General features: G+C 35.5%; 1 protein-coding gene across 1 annotated transcript in view; it reads right to left on the reverse strand.

Annotated features, from left to right (window-relative positions):
- Positions 1 to 24,649, reverse strand: part of LOC117991367 (uncharacterized) — a 189,735-nt gene that overhangs the window by 120,951 nt on the left and 44,135 nt on the right. The window contains exons 2-3 of the mRNA XM_069504860.1: positions 7,862 to 8,177; positions 5,879 to 7,146 (exon numbers count right to left, since the gene is read on the reverse strand). Of these exons, the coding sequence (XP_069360961.1) occupies positions 5,879 to 7,146; positions 7,862 to 8,177 (1,584 nt within the window). The remainder of the gene's footprint in view (positions 1 to 5,878; positions 7,147 to 7,861; positions 8,178 to 24,649) is intronic.

Raw genomic sequence — 24,649 nt, forward strand, 5'->3', positions numbered from 1 at the left:
TTTAAATAGAATTATAGTTACAAAAAAACAGGTCAGTCGAGTCGGACTCGCACACCAAGAGTTCCGTACCATCGTACAAGATGGGATGGGTTCGAAACTAGTCGCTAGTCGGACTTACGTCGTGCGTCGACTACCAGCGTGAGTATAGCCGGGAGACTATATTTATAATCATACAAGATATAACTTGCTTATGTACAACGCTGCAAGTTAATGATGGACAGACAAATTCACGGTTTTCAGATTTTTCTCTTGTGCTATAAGACCTACCTACCTTCATGATTCTAGGACCTAGGTCAACGGGAAGTTCCCGTTTTGATTCCCTTTTCTTGACAGACACGTCTGACGGACTGACGACAAATTTGATCCTATAAGGGTTCCTTTTTCCTTTTAGGGTACGGAACCCTAATAAACGGAACTATAGTTACAAAAAACAAATTGATAGCTACAATAGTATCACAATGGGGGTTTTGCAATCTGGGGCTCGGCGTGACCTTCATAGTCGAACCTAGTGATTTGGCATTTTAAGTAATTACCAGTAATACCTACCAGTGAATGAACCTGATGACAATAAACGCGTGGGCGAAACGGCGAAGAGGTAGGCGGGCCGAACCGGGGCTAGGTACTCGTCTTACAACTCTGTCACTTGATGATTACGTCATATATTTTAATTAGATCATGCGTAGGTACCTATCCACTGAAAGAAGTTAGTACAGCTCTCTTTGTTTCGAACTTAATCAGAATCAAATGACAGAGCCTAAAGTCTCAAAAGGAGTTAACATTTGCAAAGGCATTTTGAGACACCAACTAATCACAAACATGTTTTCAAAAAACATTCGGAATTCAATTTGAAAATGTTTTCAAAAAAAATTTTACAAAAAAAAATAAAAACCGACTTCGATACACAAACACTAAAAATTGATAAATAATTTAATTTATTACCGAATATATTATGTATACAAGAGTTAATACAGTTCCATAATAATACTTTTTGGTGCCGGTGCCAATTAGCTTTAGCTGCGCGAATCGTCTAGACTTCATATTTTTATGAGACTCCACAATGGCACCTCATTGGCACCGACCCCAAAAAATATTATTATGGAACTATATTAACTCTTGTATACATAATATATTCGGTAATAAATTAAATTATTTTTCAATTTTTAGTGTTTGTGTATCGAAGTCGGTTTTTATTTTTTTTGTAAAAAAATTTTATTTCACAATTTTTAGTGGCCCCATGGAATTATGCTATGACTGGTTAAAAATCTACTGTTTATTACTAAGCTATTACACTGATCGCGAGCAATTTACTCTTATCCGTTGAGGAGTTCCAGTATCTATCTTCGAAGATGTTCATCAGATCTTCACCAAATTTAAATGGGACCAAATTTGAAGTATACCCTTTCAAACAAAAAAGAATTTTCAAAATCGGTCCAGGCGTCTTCGAGTAATCGGGGAACATACATCAAAAATAAAAAAAAATAAAAAAAATAAAAAAAAAAGATTCCGACGAATTGAGAACCTCCTCCTTTTTTTGAAGTCGGTTAAAAACATTCAATTCGGAAATATAGTTTCGTTTGTGATGTAAGATGTTATATTTTCGCTAAGTAATACAATGTAAACGTGTCCTCAAAATATTACTAGATACCTATGCACATTTTGTACATAAGAATTAAAAAGTAGGGGAAAAATATGAAATGCGTTGGCTACAGTTTTAACACGAACTGGACAAAATTTAGAATACTTATTTGAAATCAAAAACGAATTTTCTCAATGTAACTAGATTGTACTTGCAAAAACTGTATTAACTTCCAATAATGTAAGATGGTCTCTTAAGGCCAAAAAAGTGGAATGAAATTTGTTGTTAACACTTCCATTGCCAACCAGTTTTTTTTTTAATTCTAAATTCTTGCAAATTCTAACCTACTTGCCATCGTTGAAATTTTTTGCTGGATCTGCTAGATCGAACCTACCTAGATACTAACCTGCCTCCTTCCCCCCGGCCACACACTGCCCGTGTGGCATGGGAAGTAGCGAGGAAAGGAGGCAGAGACGTGGTGTTGCTGTTTTAACTCGCATGCCGCACGACATGTTCCTCGTTCGGGCATGAACGCGAGTAACACAGCCACACTACGTCTCTGCCAGTGCCTCGGTTCCTCGCTACTTCCCATCGCATGAGGTGCTTCCTATGCCACACGGGCAGTGAAATGTTGTATGAAAAAGGTATAAATCTGCATGTTATGCAACCTGCACTCTAAGTATGTTATTGTCATTCTGGTCTGCAATTTTACACACAATTTGAAATTTTCTTTTTGTAATATTACATAAAAAGCATTAAGGTGACTTCGTGAATTATGCTACAATGCGTGGCGATTGTTTTTCATACAATTGTTTGTAGATGGTATTTAAATATGTAGGGTTGTCATTTCTTTACAAATCTCAAAAGATACCTACCTATATGACGCCGTGAACTGTGCAGTACCATAATAAAACATTTTATGTAGTACTTTCAATAAATTTCATAAAAATAGATATGAACCTATTTAAAGTTTTAATTTCGATTCAATAACAAAAACAAAAAGGTACAGCTCAATTCTGCCTATTAGCATGCAATATTTAATGATATACCTAACAACGTGTACATAGTTTTGATAAAATTAGTCATATTAAATACTTAGTCACAAAAAAAAGTAGTATTGCAAATATCAAAAATTAAAATGAAATTAAAACTTTCTAAAAGGTAATCATCAATCGAGTAATATGTCTTTTCTAACAGTATTTTTTTTCAATTTTCTTTTAAATAAAGGAAGTTCTCTCGTCTCAATTATATATCTGGGCAATTACCGCTAAGTTGTTAAGTTACTGCTTCATCATGATCAACCCATTACCGGCCTACTACTGAGCCGGGTCTCGTTTCATAGTGAGAAATGTTTAGGCCATAGTCTGCCACGCTGGCCCAATGTGGATTGGCAGACTTAACACACCTTTGAGAATATGGAGAAGTTACTGCTTACTACATAGCTACTTAATTAGTCTTATTTTGTTAAGATTTAAATTGCATGAAGCATAAAATTTCAAAACGCTGTAACTATTACATAATTGCAAACATAGTTATAAACTTATAAACTAGGTCATTAGATTAGCTGATACATTCTAAATAAATATTCATTGCGGTTCATTAATTGTAAGATTTAAGCCAAATATTAGCAAAGATCATTTAAAAATTACATAACATTTTCGTAAGAGTCATCAACCCTAACCTCATAACATATCATTGAATACCAGAGTGCCGATAGTATCTGAATCACGAACACACGACGAACACACAAGTAAACGCTTTATGTAAGTAGCCATGCAGGCGTATATATATTGTTATTATAATAAACCAAAGCACGCGTGTTATATTACAAGTTACAACCAAAGGTATTATTTACTTTAGAACTCGTAGCTTTTCATACAAAAATAGATTTTCCTATAGATATAAAATTCATCTTAAATCATACAAGAAGTCCTAATTTTAACCTACTTCCAAAAAGGAGGTGGTTCTCAATTCGGCCCGTTGTTTTGCACATAATTTTAGTTTTAGTCTAAATTTTAGTGCGGGCTACACAATACGCTCGCGACTGGCAGGTAAAGGCACGAGGTTTGACAGCTCTTAATCAAATTTCAAACTGTCAAACTGTGTCTGTCCTTTTCATATTACATTAGCAAGAAGAGGATGCGAATACTCTAAAATTTAGTTATGCTCAGAATCAGTACCAATATCATTATTCATTATTCAATCGTAGCCTAAAGTTACTAGTATGGGCGAATCGGTAGATAGATACCTATCTTTTAGTCATACGTAATAGAGATCAGATTGCAGCTGCTCCTAATAATAACTAGTCAAATCTGGGTTACAATAATAAAATACAGATAAAATATCTTGTTAAGACCAACTTAAGGCTCAGACAGACAAGACTCGGACGTACGACTAAGTATTTCTAAAAATCGTGTAAATGCAAAATGTAGTTTTTGAGCTATCACCATAAAACATGAGCATTTTCAAAAAACAGATATTTTTAAAAAACAATGCTATGTAGGACTAAGATTAGTTTCTAATTTAGGCCAATTTTACTCTTTCTCTCTCTCTCTCTGTAGAGGTTTCTCTTTGTAGTGGTTCTATAACTGAAACCTATTACCGCTACACAGAGGCATAAGTACTACTTATAAATGAAAAAAAAATGTCAGGGTATCTTCTGAACATGAAACATAAAAAAATTTGGTTTGATATATTCGGTGCACACGAGTAGATATCCCTACACGTGTGCTCGGGGTATATACCAACTAGCATGTGTACGGAACCTTATGTGTGTCTAGCAAGCACTTGAGTTTGACCAGTTTTTTTAAAAGGTATCAAACTTCAAACTTGAATATTTCGTTTATGTAACTTGCAGAAGGTAATATCTAGTTGAATGAAACCTGAAATGCTGGCAAAGTGGTGGTGAAACAATGGCTGTAATCTCGGAGAGAGAGTTACACGGGCACTCTTCCGGCCCATTAGCATTGAATGGCGGCGCGTGCGCATCGCGCGCGTATCATTGTCGCGCCTGCCATCAAACCCACGTACTCGGAGAGACAACCGTAACATTTACTACCTTATTCATGTGCCTCTCCAATACTGAAGGCCAGCAGTCAGTTTTCTAAACTTCACCTTGTCTATGGCTAGGCATGGGCTAGGTGAAATAGTTCTCTACATTTACTATACAAATTGCTTGTTTTTAGAAAAGGTTTCGATAGAAGTAACATAAAAACCTCAATCAATATTTACCTACCACAGATGCCATCTGGCTACATCCCTGGCACATGAAAGTTCTATTTGAATATTCCGGAAAGCTTATAAATTAAAAAAACTTGTTGAAACGAAATGATGATTACTCTATAATAGACATAATTGTCGCCATCAATCCTACTAATATTATAAAATGTGAAAGTGTGGATGTTTGGATGTTTGTTACTCATTCACGCAAAAACGGCTGAACGGATTTGGATGAAATTTGGAATGGAGATAGATTATACCCTGGATTAACACATAGGCTACCTTTTATCCCGGAAAATCAATGTAAATCCACGCGGACGAAGTCGCTAGCATCTGCTAGTACATAATATTTTATTCTTCTTCCTGTCCTTATCCTACGCTATATTATGGGGCCGGCACAACATGTTTTTTCTTCCACTCGCTTCTGTCATCCGTCAACGCATTGTTCCTTTTACACGAATATTCTAACTTTTTTGCCTCCCACATGCATATTTATTATTCTTCTAGTCGTATAATTTTTTTCCTCCTCATTACATGCCCAAACCATGCCAGCCCCCTACGCCACATCACCTACAATAAATAATAAATACTTAGTACCTATTTAGTTTGATTTCCAAACAGCGACCTATGTTGAACGATGACTTTTAAGTTCTAGAGTGTGTTGCCTAAATCTCATATCGTATGTTCTCAATCCATACATATGATATACAGCCGTCTCTGAGACTATTACTGAATCAATCCAACGCTCTATGTATTGTTCTCGATTAAACGTAATGACCACATTTGATACGAACTTTTCATTCCATCGGCCCGACTGATATAAACCGCTTTAAGGTCAAAGGCGTGAAAGAAACGATGGCATCTCATTACATATAGTGAATGCTACAACTTTTCCTGTGACGAAACTTAATCAGACACGCATTACATGGATCGTCTTGCCTATGCATCTATTGTATAAGAAAGATATTGTTAAAAATAAATGACACAAGGTAATATTATAAGAATTAATTTAATTGTGCTTGTATAACCGAGTGCGTCGGTTGATATATGATGATGATTTTATTTTAAAAAAATGGAACTTACCGGTAGCTCCAGATAGTCGCTGATAGTGTACTTCGCTGCACCTCGCCTGATATCCGCCAACGCTACGAAGTGTTCATCCCGTCTCGCCTTCCGCCGCAATAACGCCCTTGCATAAGGGTAGGCCGACAAGTATTCTCCATATGCATCCAGTAGTTCACCCATAAATAGCTGCTTTAGTAATATTGTACTCTCGTTCATCTCAATTTCTACTGGCGGCGGCGGTAGTTCACGACATTTCAAAGTCTCTGGTACATTTTTTGGTATAAACGAACTAACACCGCTGGTAGACTCACACGACGTATATGCGCCCGTTGAATCACTCGAACCACATTTAGAAAAAGGAAATGCAGATGAGGTTCCGCTTTTCTCGCTGCTTGCAGAACTTTGACGAGTAGCACTTGATTTTTCGAAGTAATCTTGATAATGTGCTTCGGGCGGATATTCTGTTGATGGTGAGGATTCCTCGGCTGCTAAATTGTTGTAGGCTGCTTTTTTAATGCAGTCATACAGATCTTCTATCGATTCATATGGTGTCATACTCCCGCAAGATTCACCCTCCTCATCGTGTAACTTTTCATACAGCTCTTCATTCCGTATTTTGGTTACTGGCAAAGCAGTTATGGCAGAGTCAGAGCGACTTCTTTTTACATTTGGCACATCATAACCGAAGTCAGCGGGGTTAAGAAAATCCCATTTAACATTGGACCAGACGTTTTCAGTTACATCGGCAGAAATTCTGTGATCTGCGCAACATTGACCACCGCTTCTAATAGTAACAGTCGTAACATTGTCACTACTTTCTATAACAGAAGGGCTTTCTATAACTGAATCACAACTATCTAGTGTTATATCGACAGCAATTTTACGAAAAGATGAACATACCGAAGAGACGCTGGATCTGTTATCATCGTCTAATTTATTATTCATAACAATTTCATCAGGGCATTCAGTATCTGTGATCAGAGAAGATAAGTCAATATCCTGTTGAGAAAGTATTCCCTCCTGAATGAGTTCTGTTAATATGCTTTTTCTTTCTACATCTTTGACACGTACATTGTCTTCTTGTATCTGTTCTTCAGTCTCTGTTTCTTCCTTATTCTTAAGTAAACCTGAATCGATATATTTTCTCATTCTTTGTGTGAGCGCCTCACTAGCTTCAGAGACTGATTCCAGGTAATAAAACAGTAAATGGTATTCTTCTTTGGTAATGACAGCAGCGCGTAAAAGTGGCTTTCCATAGAGTTCGAGTGCGGAGAACAAAGTTGAAGCTGTAAACAAAAAAAACAATATTTTTTATCAATGAAATTCATTGATTTTATTTTAGCTCGATTGTATTTTTATCTTTTACTGCATAACATTACCATATCACATTTTAAACTTGTTTTCTTTATTAGCACTGTAAAATTATGACATGGTTAAAAATTTAAATGAGATCATTATCTTTACTATCGCCAGCTTTAACTCGGTTGCTCGTGGTAGAGATAACTAAAAGCCCATTCCTAATCTATATGAGTCTCACGGTAGCTATATTAGGTTTGCATACAAGTCGTTTCTGCGAAAGATTACCGGACAATGGCGTGCGTACGCGTTTCGTTATTGCCAAACAGCTTTCTACAAACATCGCTCGGTTGCCATCTGAATACTCAATACGATGTACCTATTCGTATATTGAATGCAAGGTAATCTACTTAAGTCGAAGTTCTAACCTAGTTTGTCTACTTTAAATATCAATGAAATTGGTAAGCGAAAAGGATTCAAAATGAGCTCTGTCCCAGATATGTCTCTGAAAAGCCTAAATTAAAAACTAGGAGATAAATATGTCCTTGCATAAACGCACGTATAACAATTGAACATAAATAACTGAAAATGAAAGAAAATTAATAGTACGAAAAAACTGAGTTTAGCAGACGCAGGGGCAGTGAAGTAATAACACTTAAATGAATCTAATTCTGAGAGCATCAAAGCAAAAGTCATTAAACTCACCGTAAATTTTCTCCCACGCCAGAAATACTTCAAGGTCTTTGCCATCCCATGCTTGTGGTTCATGCTCAACTACCAGGACTTCTCCTTCCAAACACATAGCAGAAGCTCGTGGCTCCACTGGTGCTTTGGACCCTCCGAGGAACAGCAGAGCAGTGGGGGGAGCGACTGTGACTTCTGGTGGTGGTAGAGGTTCAGATAATGGCAAAACTTGAGGAGCTGACAGCGGCCCTGTTGGAGATCCAGTCAGTACAATTCCTGCTCCGTGGAGAGTCTCGCAGACCACTTCTGCAACGGTACTGTTGCCCCATACTGTCACCTACAAACAAAATATTTTGGTTCAATCATGCTATCCTGGTAGCAACAACGATGCCTTATACTCTCTCTAATCTAATCTCTAATCAATTTCTTCTTAAAGAATGTCAGCTAAGTCATGATATGACTGATATTCCCATTCTCCCTCCGAAAGCGTAAAAGCTTGTGCTAGGAGTAGACGTACGACAATGGTGCAACGGGTGGGGTTTGAGTTGCAGACCTTTTTGGTTTCAGTCCGCTCCGTTGAGTAATTGAGTCTTATTGTTTTGTAAATATACTCCTAGTGTTAATAATATTAATTACATAGTTACTTAGTGATTAATTACATAGTTATGCAAGTTTTAAAATTTCAACTATCTATCAGTCTTACTATTATGACATCTCATCTTCATCTGATGATATCTTTAGAGATTTATTTGCTTACAAGAGTGACATTTCGACGGCAATTTTGACCGTGCATTCAACAGCAGTTTATTTTATTACGTTTATATAATATGCTTTATTATGCGGCTAGACAAAATTTATCTACACCAAAGTGACGTGTCTTGTTCTCTTTAAAATTTCTCAAAACTAATCTGCTCCGGGCATCAGTCGACACAAAAAACAAAAGTGCTGCCACTGGAGATATCTCTAATTTTTCCACGAAATGGTACCTAACCGTTAAATTGTTTAACAGCCTTAAAATCTGTTAAAGATACCTAGTGAGTAAAGTGGCTTGCTTCTTTAAGTAAGTAAACAATTATTTTTATTCTATAGACCCTAAATGGTTAATTCGCTAATTTCAGTCTAACATTCTTGCCAGTTGCCGGCTTTTCTCAGTAGGTAAAGTATTTTCATTCCAAGCCCGTCCAGCAAAGTGGTGAGTCTATAACCTAGCCTTTGAGACGTTGTCCTAGCATTGATATGATTTGATGGAAAGTGGATGGTCGAATGGAGTTTTACGACTGTACTTCTCCGTGTTATTATACTATAGATTATATTATGTTTCTTAGCGTTAACTTGGTCCGCGATGATCATCTTTGTTTAGGCCTTATAGGCAGGTACGTACCTATACCATATTAATTCATTAATCATTTCCACTTCATTTACATTATATTATTACATCATAAAAGTTTTATTGATTTATAATCATGAAAATCAACATGTCCTGTTCAACAACACGCTGATTGTTCTCTCGTTGCCCGTTGGCCACAGAATAAATAAAATAAAACATCAGATTTGAAACCTTCAAATAAAAATTAAACTTCGCAACATGCAACCATGTTCTGCGATACAGCTAATAAATGCGAAGGAATCGTACAACACGATTCGATATAACAACATGTAAAATGTAAATGCAAGTCGAAGGCCTTGACTGCCTGGGTTCATGGCGTTTTTACCGTCCCTCGTGACGTCACTCCCGAGTTATGCGCACGCGCACCCTTCCCCCTTCTCCGCCCAAACAACAAACCGCCGCGCCCAAAACGAACCAACAGGATAATCATAATAATATTATATGTACTGCCGTAGCTTAGGTGCCCTATAATCCATAGTGTGTCTGTCTATGTGTCTGCTAGCTTTTCACAGCCCATCCGTTTTTGACGAAATTTGGTAAGTACAGCTTGCATCCCAGGGAAGAACATAAAGCAACGTTTTGATAATCACTGAAATCAAACAGTTCCCACGGGATTTCTAAAAACCTAGATCCACTATGTAGCTATAATAGTATAATAATTATTCTGTAGGTATCTACTTTTTGTTTCAAGAGAAGGGGAAGATAGCCGTCTGACTTCTCTGTGATCTGTAATGGTCACCAGTCACCACGAACCCAGACACACAAATTATTACTTAATAAAAAGTAAGAAAAAAGTATATACTTGACATGAAAATTCGCACTCATGCGCCTTTCTTTCTTCTAATTTGTTTCCGTCCCCTTCATCAAGAGCTTTTCATGAATATCTTTCTGATTCCGGTTACCTCCGCTAACAACCTCGCAGGTGCCTTATATCATCAAGCAGGAAAAAATGAAACAGGCCCCGTCTAACAAGAAGCAGTCAGCTTTAACAGGGCCGACGCGTTTTGATATAACTTTTTTGTTTCGTTTTACTTAGGCTGCCTTTCCACCAAATGTTATGTGCGAGCAGCGAGAATGCGCAGCGAGGAAATAGGAATGTGTGCAACCCACCTCTATGTTTCCATAAAGCTACCACGAATGTTCACCTTCGTGCTGGCTTTATGGAAACATAGAGGTTTTATGGTGGTTCGCCATACGTCATGATGAATGAATGGTATCTACCACCATAATGAAGATATAAAAATAATTGAGCAGCTGTTGTAGTGTTATAGTAACATTGCTTACATTACAGTTACACTTGTAACATTGTGTTCTTTTTAACAAATATTACAATTTATAAAGTTCAAAACTAAAACCCGACTGCGATCCTCCAATAAACGCTGAAATAATAATAAGATTGTATTTCTGTCGCTTGGTATATTTTAATAATATACTATATTTATATTCATGAACTCAGTGTTTTTCCTCTTTCATTTGATATTCCACTCGATACAATAAATTTAAAAAAATTTGGAGACCTCCACTTTTTTGGATGCAACATCCGTCAAATCATTTTGCTCGTATAAAATGTAGCCTATGTCACCCGGACCATAACAACGAATCAATGGATACCCCATTCATCAAGTCGGCCCAGTAGTTTAGCCGCTACAGTGGAACACACATAAATACAAACCTACATACATACTTTACATACATCCATACATAGACTACCAAAACCATAACCCTTCCTTTTGCTATGCCGTAGCCGACTATGAACATTTGCAGCACCAGAAGAACCGCACCGCCGCCGATGCGTTGCCGGCCTTTCAGGAATTTGTTGGTCCGCCCTTTGAGTAACCCAATGTTGTAATCTAATGGGAACACCGCCGATGGGAGCTGATTCCACAGTTTGCATGCGCGTGGAAAGAAGGATCTGGCACAACTGGCGGTCGAAGTGCACCAGGCACCCAGGTGGTGAGGGTGAAATTGCTTACGGTGGCACGCGGTGCAGTTGCTGAACCCTAAGAAGGGTTCACATTTATTGGGCATCTCCATCTCATCTCCGGTGGAACTGCAGCCTAAGGAACGCGAAGATAACTCTTTTATCTCGTTTTAGCGAGCGTCAAATATTCCTCTGCAGTTTTTCCGGTTGATGAACACGTTGCTTATAATTAACTCTGCCGTTAAATTTATGCGAGTTTAATATCTACGTACATAATTATACCTACTAGATTTTTTAAAAAATAATAAATCTTTATGAAATAAGTACCTAGGTGTGTATCTAATATCCTAAAAGGGACCGGAGGGCTGGCAGTTACCTCGGTCAGCATATTAGTCTGGCCATTCAACGAGGTAACGCTGCCAGCGTTCTGGGCACCCTGCCTCGTTGCGGTGGTTTAGATGATATTTTCGATTTGTAATTTTAATGTTCTAGAATAAGTTTGGTATTTTTGTTTTTTGTAATTTAATAATATATAAGTAATAATTAAAAATAATTTGCATCACAATAATATCCTAAAATATTTCTCTACATTTATAAAAATTCTTTTTTTATAAGTTTATGATGCCCGCAACTTCGTCCGCGAGGATTTAGATTTTCTAAAAATCCGGTGGGAGCTCTTTGATTTTCCTATTCAAGATGGCCGGGGTTCGATACCTAGTGCGCATCTAACTTTTCGGCTGACGTGCGTCTAATTTTAGAACGTACCTACAACTCACACGGCTAGGTTTAGAAGAGATTTTGCATAGAGTGGATTTTTCTCTTTCTCTAAGAAAGGATTTTCAGCAATTCTATCCGAGAAAACCTGGGCAGGTCAGCTAGTTTTACAATGAAGTCTCATGTACATGACGTATAATTTAAAGACTGCCCACGCCTGGATTTAAACTGCATTATAGGACAACCTCTTCATATCTCCACTCCAATCTTTGGCAAAATGCCCGAACTGTTGCGCCAAAAGTCCAATATCGATTACGTTCCACTACACTGCAAGACACTTAAAACGAATTTAAAACCTTAAAACATAGAACGGTTTTAAAACCTTAAAACATAGAACATTAATAATGGCCCTACTTATTTTCAAAAAGCTTTTAATTCGTTTCTAATTCGTACTAGCTAGATATAATAGTATAAATATAGATTATAATTATAATTATAATTATAATTATAAAATTATAATATAATATTAGTATAGATAATACTTATGGAATCTATAGGTAGGTAGGACCTACTTATACTTAGGTACCTACCTACCTAAAAAAGTACCTACCGAGTTTCTAACTAATAAAAAGCAAGCCGTAAAAAAGTAAGTAGTTAAATTCTGAAGATGTTTTATAGCTTGGCGTAATATTCTTTCAGGTCTGCGCAAGGTCAATGAACTTATTATAGAAACAAAATACAAAACTCCACTGCGATAGGTACCTACCTACTTTAGTTTATATTTTATTTACTTAGCTATCTACCTACTTAAAAAATGATTTCTTTAAAAATTAAAATACCTACTTAATAGGTAGATAGGTAACTAGGTACCTACTTAGGTAGTAGATAAGTGCCTAGTTGCCTACCGTTTTTTCAACCGACTTTATTAAAAAAAGGGGTTATCCATTTTGATCTGTTCTTTGTATCGTTGCAAGTTTTTTTTGTAAATTCATACTTACCTAAATAATTACGTTACCTACCTACCTATTAGGTACGTACTTATGCATTGCCTTCCAGACGGTTAGTTATAGGCACTAATAAAACAAAATTTAAAGAAAAAAATATAAAACTGATACTTAAATTAAAATATTATTAAAAAAATTTGGTAAATAATTAATAATTATTTTCATTGTTTTGGTAGTTTTATCTCATCTTATTCTGGAATGAGCCACCTAGTAAAAGGTTTAAACACTATCTTTAAAGCGCCAACTGCCGTGATAGCATCGCATTACTTTGAAAAAGGTGCTTCATCTCGTTGTATTTTAGTTTTGATGCGTGTGGGTAGATGGCGCTGCATATCACTCGGTAATTTTGGCAATATGCACACAAAAAATCGTTCGATTTAATAATAATAATAATGAAATAGTTATGTTAGTGTTTATATGTGACAGTCAAACTGTTAAAAGTTACAAACTATTTTTAACTGCAAAAAGCGGTTAAAAGAGTCAAAACTAGTTTAGACTAACGAAAGAGTGAACAGGTAATTTAGTTTCATAATTGTCGTGACCCATGCAAAAGATGTTGGTCAAAAGTAGTTTTGACTGAAAAATATTGGTTATAATAACTAAAAAAATATATTAGCGATCTTAAATCTGAGCCCCCGGCTGGACACAATCTATCTGTCCTACCTCTAGTATACAGTGTTTTAAATGGGCTACACCAGAAGGTTCATCGCCACTTCATTCAGCTTCACCTACTCGGCCTCGTAGGCTAGGTTCATGCAGGAGCTTTTTTCGCGAGCTTCTGTCTCCGCGCTTTACAAAAACACCTAATCCTAGTTGAGAAAAACCTAGCAGGCAGCAGCATTCAAAATAATTATTAACATGTCAATAATTATTATAGGTACGGCTCTTACCTACTTGCCTATTATAATATACCTGAAACGAAAATATAAGTAGTGTACTGAGTAATTGTTTAAAAACTAACTAAAAACATATATTTTTTAAATAGTGAACAATTATAAAGATAGGTAATCCTCAGAATTTAGAAAAAACATTATTTCAGATAAACCTTCAAATTCGAAACTTAATGATACGTGCATGCACCGCATAATCAAAAATGCATCATTGAAAATTAATTGCTATCAATGCTTAGGTATTATTATTTTGAATACACCCAAAGGCCGGAGCTAATTTTGTAATTTGATTAAATGACTTGATTATATCCATTTTAATTTGATTATTACGTTTTGAATAATATTAAATCAATTAACTAGAATTTCTAATCGATTAAACCGGAATAATCTAATTAAGTCATTTTAAAAAGTGAAATTTTATTTTATCCATGCATTTTGCTTAGGTAAATTTTAATAATTACATATGTATTTATTTGCTGTGGCACTCAGCTGGAATCAGGTGTAATAAAATTTAAAATGGAGTGCGTTACCTACATAAGAAGTTTAAAAACTTTGTAACATGATTAGATTTTAAATCCTAATTGAAATGACAAAATCGTAAATTCACCAATCGTAGGTGTAAAATCCTAGATTCAACCTATATATTATTACTAGCTGACCCAGCGAACTTCGTTCCGCCTAACAGTCGATTCAATTTTTTTAATTTAAAAAAAAAATATCAATTCACTATCAGAAATTCTAAAATCCCCACGATTTAGGACTTCAGTACTTTGCAGCATCAGGATTGAGGAGTTAGGATCCGAAGTTCAATGATGTAGCCTATGCTTGGTACCTAAAATAATTTTGCATCATCCGCAGTTCCTGAAACATTATAGTTTAGGAGTGCTGTACCCTACATCATCAGGGTTGAGGAGTTGAGACTTGAAGTCTGAGAATAAAGTCGTTGCTTGGTACCTACAATATGAATTCACTATGAACACTTCCTGAATCTTGATAACTCAGGCGGGCAGTAACCCTGCAGCATCAGGATTAAGGAGTTGAATCCAGAATTTTTTATGTGACCACCACGAAAACTTTTTTTGTTGATTTAAAAAAAAAATTTGCAAATCGGTCCAGAAATCTCGAAAAAATCGATGTAGAAAAAAGAACCACCTCCTTTTTGACAGTCGGTTAAAAGCCGATGACCTTGAAATATTTACGGAACAATTTTTAAAATATCCCCTTTCTAACAAAAAAAGAATGAATGAAATCGGACTACGCGTTAATGAATTACAACTCAGTATACATTTTAACTTTCATCCCCTCTCCTACGGGAACCATGCTGAATTTCGGGATAAAAAGTATCCTATATTCTTCCTCATAGTATGACCTCAAATCGTACCAAGTTTCATTGGAATCCATTAAGTAGTTTCAGCGTGATGCGCGGCCGTGATACAGACATACAGACAGACAGATAGACAGACAGACAGACAAAAATGAAAAAAATTACAGTTTTGTGTTCAGTATCGATTATAGAGTGCCATCGAAAAAAAATTTTCAAAATATTTTCAATGTACAGAATTTGACCTGTTACAGTTTTATTATAAGTATATTGAGATTGATGATGATTGATTTGCAAATTTGAAAAAAAATAGTCATTTAACATAATTAAGCGTAGGTAAAGCTTGCGCTAGAAGGTAGACGACAAAAGTGCAACGGGTGGGGTTCGATTTTCGAACCGCCGACCTTTCGGACCAAAGTCGATTCAGCGATTATGCCGTGACAAGCTACCAGACAGCACTTCCGTGTTTATAATATTACTAGCGACCCGCCCCGGCTTCGCATGACATGATTTTCAAATAATAATTTATCGTTTGAGTCAAATCACATACTTTTTACAACTAAACTCATTGGAGCAAATTTCAAAGATGCTGTCATTGGTGGGTTGTTTGGATTCAGACCAATGGCATACACTTTGCAATTTCAGTGAAATGAAGGAAAAACGTGATATTTGATCGAAGTAGCTGGCTAGTTTTAAGATCAATTCTCATCGGGCCTTACGGCGCGGCGGGGAGGTAAGTCCCAAAAGTGTTAAGCGTTAATTGTGTTTATAAAAGTGTTAAATAAGTAATTCAGGAGTGTTTCCAAATGTATAATCTGATAAGTATTTACGAGTGTGCTAAATTAAATATCTGATATTGACATAGAACAAGGCTTATTCTTTCATTGTACGCATGGGTAGCTTATTACAAGGGTCTGTATATTTTTTTAAATAAAATATAGCTTGTCACTCAGGAATAATGTAGCTTTCTACTGGTGAAAGAATTTCAAAATCACTTCAGTAGTTCCAGATATTACCCCCAACAAACAAACTAACTTTACCTTTTTATAATATTAGTATAGATGTATTAGTATGGATATCGGACGGTGGACATTACTGATGTTCGTTGCCAATTGTAAACAAAACATGACGTGACGATTACCTAATACCGCAGAAAGAGGGTAATGAGTAAAAAACGAGTGAATGACCGATATTCATGTTCGCGATTTTAAATAATGTTTACTGAGAAAAGCGACCGACATAATACTAAATGAACGATTTATATTGATACAGGTTGTGAAGCACGTGAACGAGGATAGTACCTATAAGTATATTTAAATACTCGTATTTCTTTAATTCTTCTTGTATTTACTATATAATATTTACTTTTTATGTGTTTAAAAATTTGATATTCCTATTTTAAGCCACGCCAATTAATTGAAGTAAATAGGCAAATACCTAATGCGGTATTTATACTCTACGACCTTTTTCTCGTCTACGACCGCTTAGTGAAATTTATCGCCTATAGAACTCGAAAATAGTAGCCATCATAATTATACGAGTATCAATGAAAGGATTTTCAGAATCAGATCATTAGTTCCGGAGATAACGTCCTATATCCAAAATTATAAACTTCACCTCTTTATAATATACTAGCTGATCCCCGCGGCTTCGCCCGCGTAGATTTAGGTTTTTAAAGATCCCGTATAGCCTATGTCACTCAGGAATAATGTAGCTTTCTACTGGTGAAAGAATTTTTAAAATCGGTTCAGTAGTTCTAAAGATTACCCCCTGCAAACAAACTTAACGACATTACCTCTTTATATAATACTAGCTGATCCCCGCGGCTTCGCCCGCGTAGATTTAGGTTTTTAAAGATCCCGTATAGCCTATGTCACTCAGGAATAATGTAGCTTTCTACTGGTGAAAGAATTTTTAAAATCGGTTGAGTAGTTCTAAAGATTACCCCCTACAAACAAACTTAACGACATTACCTCTTTATATAATACAACGGGCCGTGCACCAGAAATCGTAATATTTTAATTTCGCCATAACTTCAAAACCAAACGTCCAATTTTAATCATTCAAAGACCAAAATATATTATCTCCATAAACTGTTCTTAGTGATGAAATCATTTATTTTGATAAGGATTAATAGCATGAGTAAAATAAACGCGTTTAAATGTAGTCCAAAAAAAATTCAAGATTTTTAAATAAAAAAATGGTTGCTGTGCCTCACTCGACATAGATGGGTATAGTGTGTCGCGGACTTTTTTGTAGATATTTATAAGATCTACAATTAATTAGAACATTTTATGGTTCTATCTTTTATAGTTTAGGCAGCGTACGCAATATAAGTAACTTTTCTGGTTGATTTTTTACACCTTGTGTCCGAAAAACCCAAATATCTTACGGAACCCTATTTTTTTCCAAAATAAAATATAGCCTATGTTACTCGTGGATAATGTAGCTTTCGAATGGTGAAAGAATTTTTAAAATCGGTCCAGTAGTTTTTGAGCCTATTCAGTACAAACAAACAAACAAACAAACAAACAAACAAAGTTTTCCTCTTTATAATATTATATATATATATATATAGTGTAGACAACGGGCCGTGCAGCAGAAATCGTAATATTTTAATTTCGCCATAACTTCAAAACCAAACGTCCAATTTTAATCATTCAAAGACCAAATATTATCGCCATAAACTGTTCTTAGTGATGAAATCATTTATTTTGATAAGGATTAATAGCATGAGTAAAATAAACGCGTTTAAATGTAGTCCAAAAAAAATTCAAGATTTTTAAATAAAAAAATGGTTGCTCACTGCAACCGGCATTAATCATGTTTTAAACAGCTGATAAATGGAAACGAATTAGCTAATATGATAATTGAAATGCACGATACAAAGTGGGGTGAAACCATGAAGCTTTCGTTTATTAAATTTATGTCTCATTCTCGAGCGACGCAGGAAAATTGAAATGTGGCTCAACAGTGGCCCAAACGAGTGGTGACGGTCACACTGACACACTTTCCTGCGTTCATCGGTGTTATAATTGTTATATTTATTATCTGCATAAAAACGCACATGTCCGCGCGATCGAATTCCATTCCTGAGTTTCGTAAATCGTAACACATTTCGATGTTTTTTATTTTTTATTTGGAGGCGTATCACCACTGGTCTGTGCTTTAATTTTTAACTAGCTTCCAAAAAGGAGGAGATTTTCAATTCGGTGCATTTTCCATCAAGGTATAAACTGCCAAGTCGTACATAAGATGGTGTTCATACAATCGTCAAACTGGGTCTTCGAAACTGATATTGGTTGTTATTTTTAATTAAATACTAGAAGTTAAACTGATAAAACAGCCGATAGAAATGAGGAAAAAATATTGTATGCATCTAGATTCTAGTTCATGATCAAAGTAAATCTGATATGAATGCAAATTGTAGACCGACACCCAGACGACGACGTGATTACATTGCATTAGGTAGGTGCCTACATTTAGAAGTAATTGCCACTGCAGACTGCAGGATAACCAAGAACTCAGTTTGCAGATAATTAGTATGTTTCAATAATGTTTAAATTAAAAAAAAAGTGTCAGTCTCTGTTTGCTAGCTTTTCACGACCCATTCGTTTAAGCAATTTTGAAAAAATGTTGTACAGAGATAGCTTGCATCCCGGTGAAGGACAACAGGACACTATTTATTCCAGAAAATCAAAGAGTTCCTACGGAATTTTTCAAAAAATAATCATTTACTTGGTACAGATAATGCTTGCATCCTGGAGACGGATATACCTATACTACTTTTTATCCAGAAAAATCAAAGTGTTCCAACCGTACTTTTAAAAACCTAACTAAACGCAGATAAAATCACGGACATCATCTAGTTAATAAATAAATTAGGCCTCCATGAAATTAATAAATTGAGTTGAATCGAGAAAATTAATGGTTGTTGCATGAAACTTACAAAATATTTGAATTTCAAAGTTATTTATTAATTATTCGTTACTCAAATCAAGGATACTTCTAGATTATTAGTTTGGTAAACTCGGTGATATATCGACGCGAACGTCAATATCTGCAACCGTCGCGTTGTGAATATTTCGAAATTTAAAAAAATCCTCTCCATTTCTTAAGAAATATTAATATTGTGTTCTTATAGAATACTAATAATATTTCTATTTCACATTATGAATTTAATTATAAATTCGGACGTTAGTTTTGTAAGAAATTACTTAGCTATTCATTCTAAGAATCTAGACTTTCGATCTTCACCAACCTTTATCCCACTTTCTATTCACGATCATCAACGTAACGTTCACAAATTTTGGACAATATGAAATATCGCTTTCGTTAGATCCAAATTAAAGAGAACGTGTTATATAAATCAACATGATTATACAAAATATTATATCGTCATCAGATCAGAACTTATATAGATCTATATCGAATTGTTTATACCGTACTTCAAGCAATAATACCTCTTCAACTTTTTTCATCTTCATGACCATGTATTTTGCATGTTTTAGTATTTTCATGAGTATTGTCTTCGTTTTTGTGTACGAGTTAACTTACATTTTAATTTTTTTAAACAAACACTTTACAAATTATACATGTCTCACACCCGGCTTTACTTACGTGTTTAGTCGACGTTAGCCCGACTAGTTTCGAACCCATCCGTGGTCGTTTTTCACAGGGACTCAATTCACAAATTCATTCATTTTACAAATTCTTGTTATATTGTATAATGCATAAGTATATCAGCTATTTGTTAATGTTTCTATCCTTATATATTATACTGTTTTTATACGTAGGTACGAGGAAGTGTACGCTGTCCTCAATATTACCATCTCTTTTTATTAGGGTTTCGTAGAGAAATAGAGTCCTTAAATAGTTTTGCCCAGCCTTTCTCTCTATCTGTATCAAAATTATAACGATATAACTCTAGAATTAGGTACATAATTCTCGTCAAATGAATCAATAGGTAGGTATATAATATTTTGTTAGTAGGTACGGGCCAAAAATCTGAAATTCAGCCTAATTTTCTTTCCGGTTGGTATTCGTCAACTGTTCAAGGGTCGTTAATCATCAAACGCTGGAAAATCGCTTCCGACCTTTGTCAACCTTAGTTCACTTTCTAATGGTAGGACGGCACACTGCTCGATTTTTAGCAACGAGGCCTTAGGCGATACGCTCTCATTCCCCTTTCTAGTCGTATGTTTCGTAAAATCCCTTAAGTACACAAGATAACATATTTTGGAACATTTTGAACGGGTGATGCTCAGTTGCGGACATTTAAGATAGATAGGTATTAGGTACTAAACCTTTTGTTATAAAATAAGTCATCATGATCATATTTCACGCTCACAGATTACAAAAGCATCGAAATATTCAAAAGTTACTTTATTGTGACCATCGAAACATAAATAGATTTCGATAATTGCGACGATGTGACTTGTGAGTTGTGAGTCACTGAAAGCAACATCCAAAACAAGTTTGAACGGTTTTGATAAGACTGCGTAGTATATAAATAGTATATATTTTGATGGCGTATATATCGACCCAATTACGAGTATGTAGTTAATTAATCGACTTGTCCTGCCAATCTTAGTTGTAGTAAATTAAGTAGGTATATTTATTCATCTTAGACCACCTCATCAGAGTGAACTCTACTCACTAAAGTGAGGGAACTTTCGGTTTGACCCTGAATCTAAATATTCCATGTAAGACAAACTTTATCAGCTACTCCATCTCGGGAGTGGCATGTGCTTGTATTTGAACAAAAAATATTTCTATTATACATATGATATATATTATATAGTATACCAGCATACAACACCGTCTAAACAAGTCCATGGAGTTCTGCGAATAATGTCTATAACCAGATAACGATACTAGGTAGGTATAGTATAAACATATATATTATAACAGCACGTACGTACGTCTACCTATTTCGCTATGTTGATGAAATTCCTTTGAGATAAAAGACCAATGACTCGATAATTATAGAACTAACTGAATCTGAACGGAACTCTATCTGCCGCGTCGAATAATTAAATTTTACTGCCTCTAAATTCCTCATAACGTTATTGATAAGTTTAGTATGGAATAAGTTTAGTCATTTTATTATTCAAGCTATTTCATCAGCATCATCATTTTATCATAACTTTATTTTTAAAATATTGAACCTATTATACAGGTTGTATAATAGGTTCCTATTAACCCATTATCCTATTATCAGAACGCTAGCAAAAACGAAGACTGCTGCTTGTACTGATGATTACTGGTATGATACCACAAAAAACGCGAAACAAAAAAAAACCTATACCTACATATTTTGTAAAAGTTCACGATATAAAAGGAAAAGCTGACTGACTGACTGATCTATCAACGCATAGCTCAAACTATTGAACGGATCGGGCTGAAATTTGCCTGCAGATAGCTATTATGACGTAGGCATCCGCTAAGAAAGGGTTTTGAAAATCCAACCCCTAAGGGGTGAAAAAGGGGTTTGAAATTTGTGTAGTCCACGCGGACGAAGTCGCGAGCATAAGCTAGTTGCAAATAAAACATCTGACTGACGTTAGAGGTCAACGAACATTACGTAAGTAGGCCACTCGGAGTCAATGCCGCGTCGTAGGCGGGGCATTGACCCGAGTTTTGCTATACACTGCATGTTTGAAAGATACTAAATCACTAAAACTACAAAATGAGGCAAATGGTTATTGGTATTGGATTGCGTCTAGTTAGTATAATAATAACGCTAAGTTTTTGCTTGCGTTCTGGTTACACCCTGTATAACAACACACAACTGTACACAAACAACTAGATACGTACAGGCATTTACATAACGTCCAAGTAAACCACCGTGAGTAACATTGCACTCCGACATGTTTGGATTATGAGACAGACCTCAAGCACCTCAAGCCTGTGCTCAAGTGTAATTATCTAATCTTCTAAATATAGAAAAGGAAAAGGTGACTGACTGACTGACTGACTGATCTATCAACGCACAGCTCAAACTACTAGATGGATCGGGCTGAAATTTGGCATGCAGATAGCTATTATAACGTAGGCATCCGCTAAGAAAGGATTTTTGAAAATACAACCCCTAAGGGGATGAAATAGGGGTTAGAAATTTGTGTAGTCCACGCCGGCGAAGTCGCAAACATAAGCTAGTTCTCAATAAATAATCAAAAACAGATTTAAGCAAACCAATACAATAAACTAAAATATGTTTCATCGAAATTGTTTCCTTCCTCAATCCATCCCACTCTAAAGTTTTTAAGGTTTCCTAGTAAGACAAGACCAGTTCAAAAGGCATATCCACGCGAACAAAACCAAGACTTACCTACTACAGCTTCATGTGTTGTGCTTTTAATCTCTACGAGATGGGAACTTAGGTATCGCTTGAAAGTTTTAATTAACAAAACGGGAATTGCTTCGTACTTAATATCAATTCCCGTATTGCTAATTCATTAATAAATCCCGTCAAATTTCTTTGATTTTTAAGACTAAAAAGTAATCTATGTACGTCTCCAAGATAAGCAAACTTTGTACCAAGTTTCATCAAAATCGGTTTAACGGATGGGCTATGAAAAGCTAGACAGACAGACACACTTTCGTATTCAGAATAGTCCAGGTGCATTTTTTTCACATAGCCTTTAGCCCTTGATTGCAATCTCGCCTGGTGGTAAACTGTGATGATGCACTCTAAGATGGAAGCGGGCTAACCTGGAAGGGGTATGGCAGTTTTTATTAAACCCATGTTTTCTACACAGCATCGCACTGGAACTATAATTTACGGTAAGACAGACTTTTTCAGACATGTTTACGGAATCCTACTTGGTATGTTCTGACTCGGACTTGAGCAGTTTTTTAAAGTGTGAAAGCGATCACATACCTTAAACAATGTGACATACTGATAATTTCTACGCCTTTTTCGGTATGCAACAATTTATAACACCGCGGACATGAATCGTTAATTAACTAGCCATGAGTGAGTTGAATGACAATGTGTTAGTGTTATTTACTGAATGATCAGTAAAAGTTTCTTGTATTGACTTTTGCTTTGCGATTTTAGTTGATACACAAGAAGCGGACCTTTGTAATTTGGGTTATTTGGATATTTTTAAAGCAATTTTATCTACACTAATATTATAAAGAGGAAAACTTTGTTTGTTTGTTTGTTTGTTTGTTTGTTTGTTTGTTTGTACTGAATAGGCTCAAAAACTACTGGACCGATTTTAAAAATTCTTTCACCATTCGAAAGCTACATTATCCACGAGTAACATAGGCTATATTTTATTTTGGAAAAAAATAGGGTTCCGTAAGATATTTGGGTTTTTCGGACACAAGGTGTAAAAAATCAACCAGAAAAGTTACTTATTTTGCGTACGCTGCCTAAACTATAAAAGATAGAACCATAAAATGTTCTAATTAATTGTAGATCTTATAAATATCTACAAAAAAGTCCGCGACACACTATACCCATCTATGTCGAGTGAGGCACAGCAACCATTTTTTTATTTAAAAATCTTGAATTTTTTTTGGACTACATTTAAACGCGTTTATTTTACTCATGCTATTAATCCTTATCAAAATAAATGATTTCATCACTAAGAACAGTTTATGGAGATAATATTTGGTCTTTGAATGATTAAAATTGGACGTTTGGTTTTGAAGTTATGGCGAAATTAAAATATTACGATTTCTGCTGCACGGCCCGTTGTTATTATATAAAGAGGTAATGTCGTTAAGTTTGTTTGTAGGGGGTAATCTTTAGAACTACTGAACCGATTTTAAAAATTCTTTCACCAGTAGAAAGCTACATTATTCCTGAGTGACATAGGCTATACGGGATCTTTAAAAACCTAAATCTACGCGGGCGAAGCCGCGGGGATCAGCTAGTGCTTTATATCCTGGTATCTACAATATGTTTGACTGCCGAAGCAGCTTTACCTTTCTAGAACTTTTAAGTTGAAAACCTATGCGTCACACAATTTTGTGTCATGAATGGGCTAATAAGTATGCAGGGTGTATAATCACCTTGAATGGAAGTTGGGTAACATGTGACAGTAGTAACTGCATGCGGTTCTATTGACTCCGTAAAATAGGTAGGTAGAATATATTTGCGGTCCTTATTGTTTCGTGGCCAAAGATATTAAACCACTACATGATGCGGCTGACTTCATCCACGTCTCGTAGGAACTCCACGAATTTCAGGGGAAATAAAGTAGGATTATAGGTATATATATGTATCCGTTTCCGGCATGCAAGCTACCTTTGTACTTGTCAACCATGAAAAGGTAGCAGACGGATATGCTTTCTTTAAATACCTACCTATATGTATGGATGTGGATTTTAGGTAGGTATATAGTATGCACATAGTATTATTTATCACTTTATTCGTTGCAAATAATTATTAACTTATGCAATACACAATATCTATAAAAAAAATTATACAATTTACAATACCTATAAAAAAATTACAATTACCACTTCGAAGACTCGTAGTAGTAAGCCGTAACCTGAAATGTCTTTTAGTGCTTAACAGTTTTTTTTTAAATTTTGCCTGTTTAAGCTTGCCT

This window comes from Maniola hyperantus, chromosome 19 (assembly GCF_902806685.2).
Source record: "Maniola hyperantus chromosome 19, iAphHyp1.2, whole genome shotgun sequence".
NCBI classification, from domain to species: domain Eukaryota; kingdom Metazoa; phylum Arthropoda; class Insecta; order Lepidoptera; family Nymphalidae; genus Maniola; species Maniola hyperantus.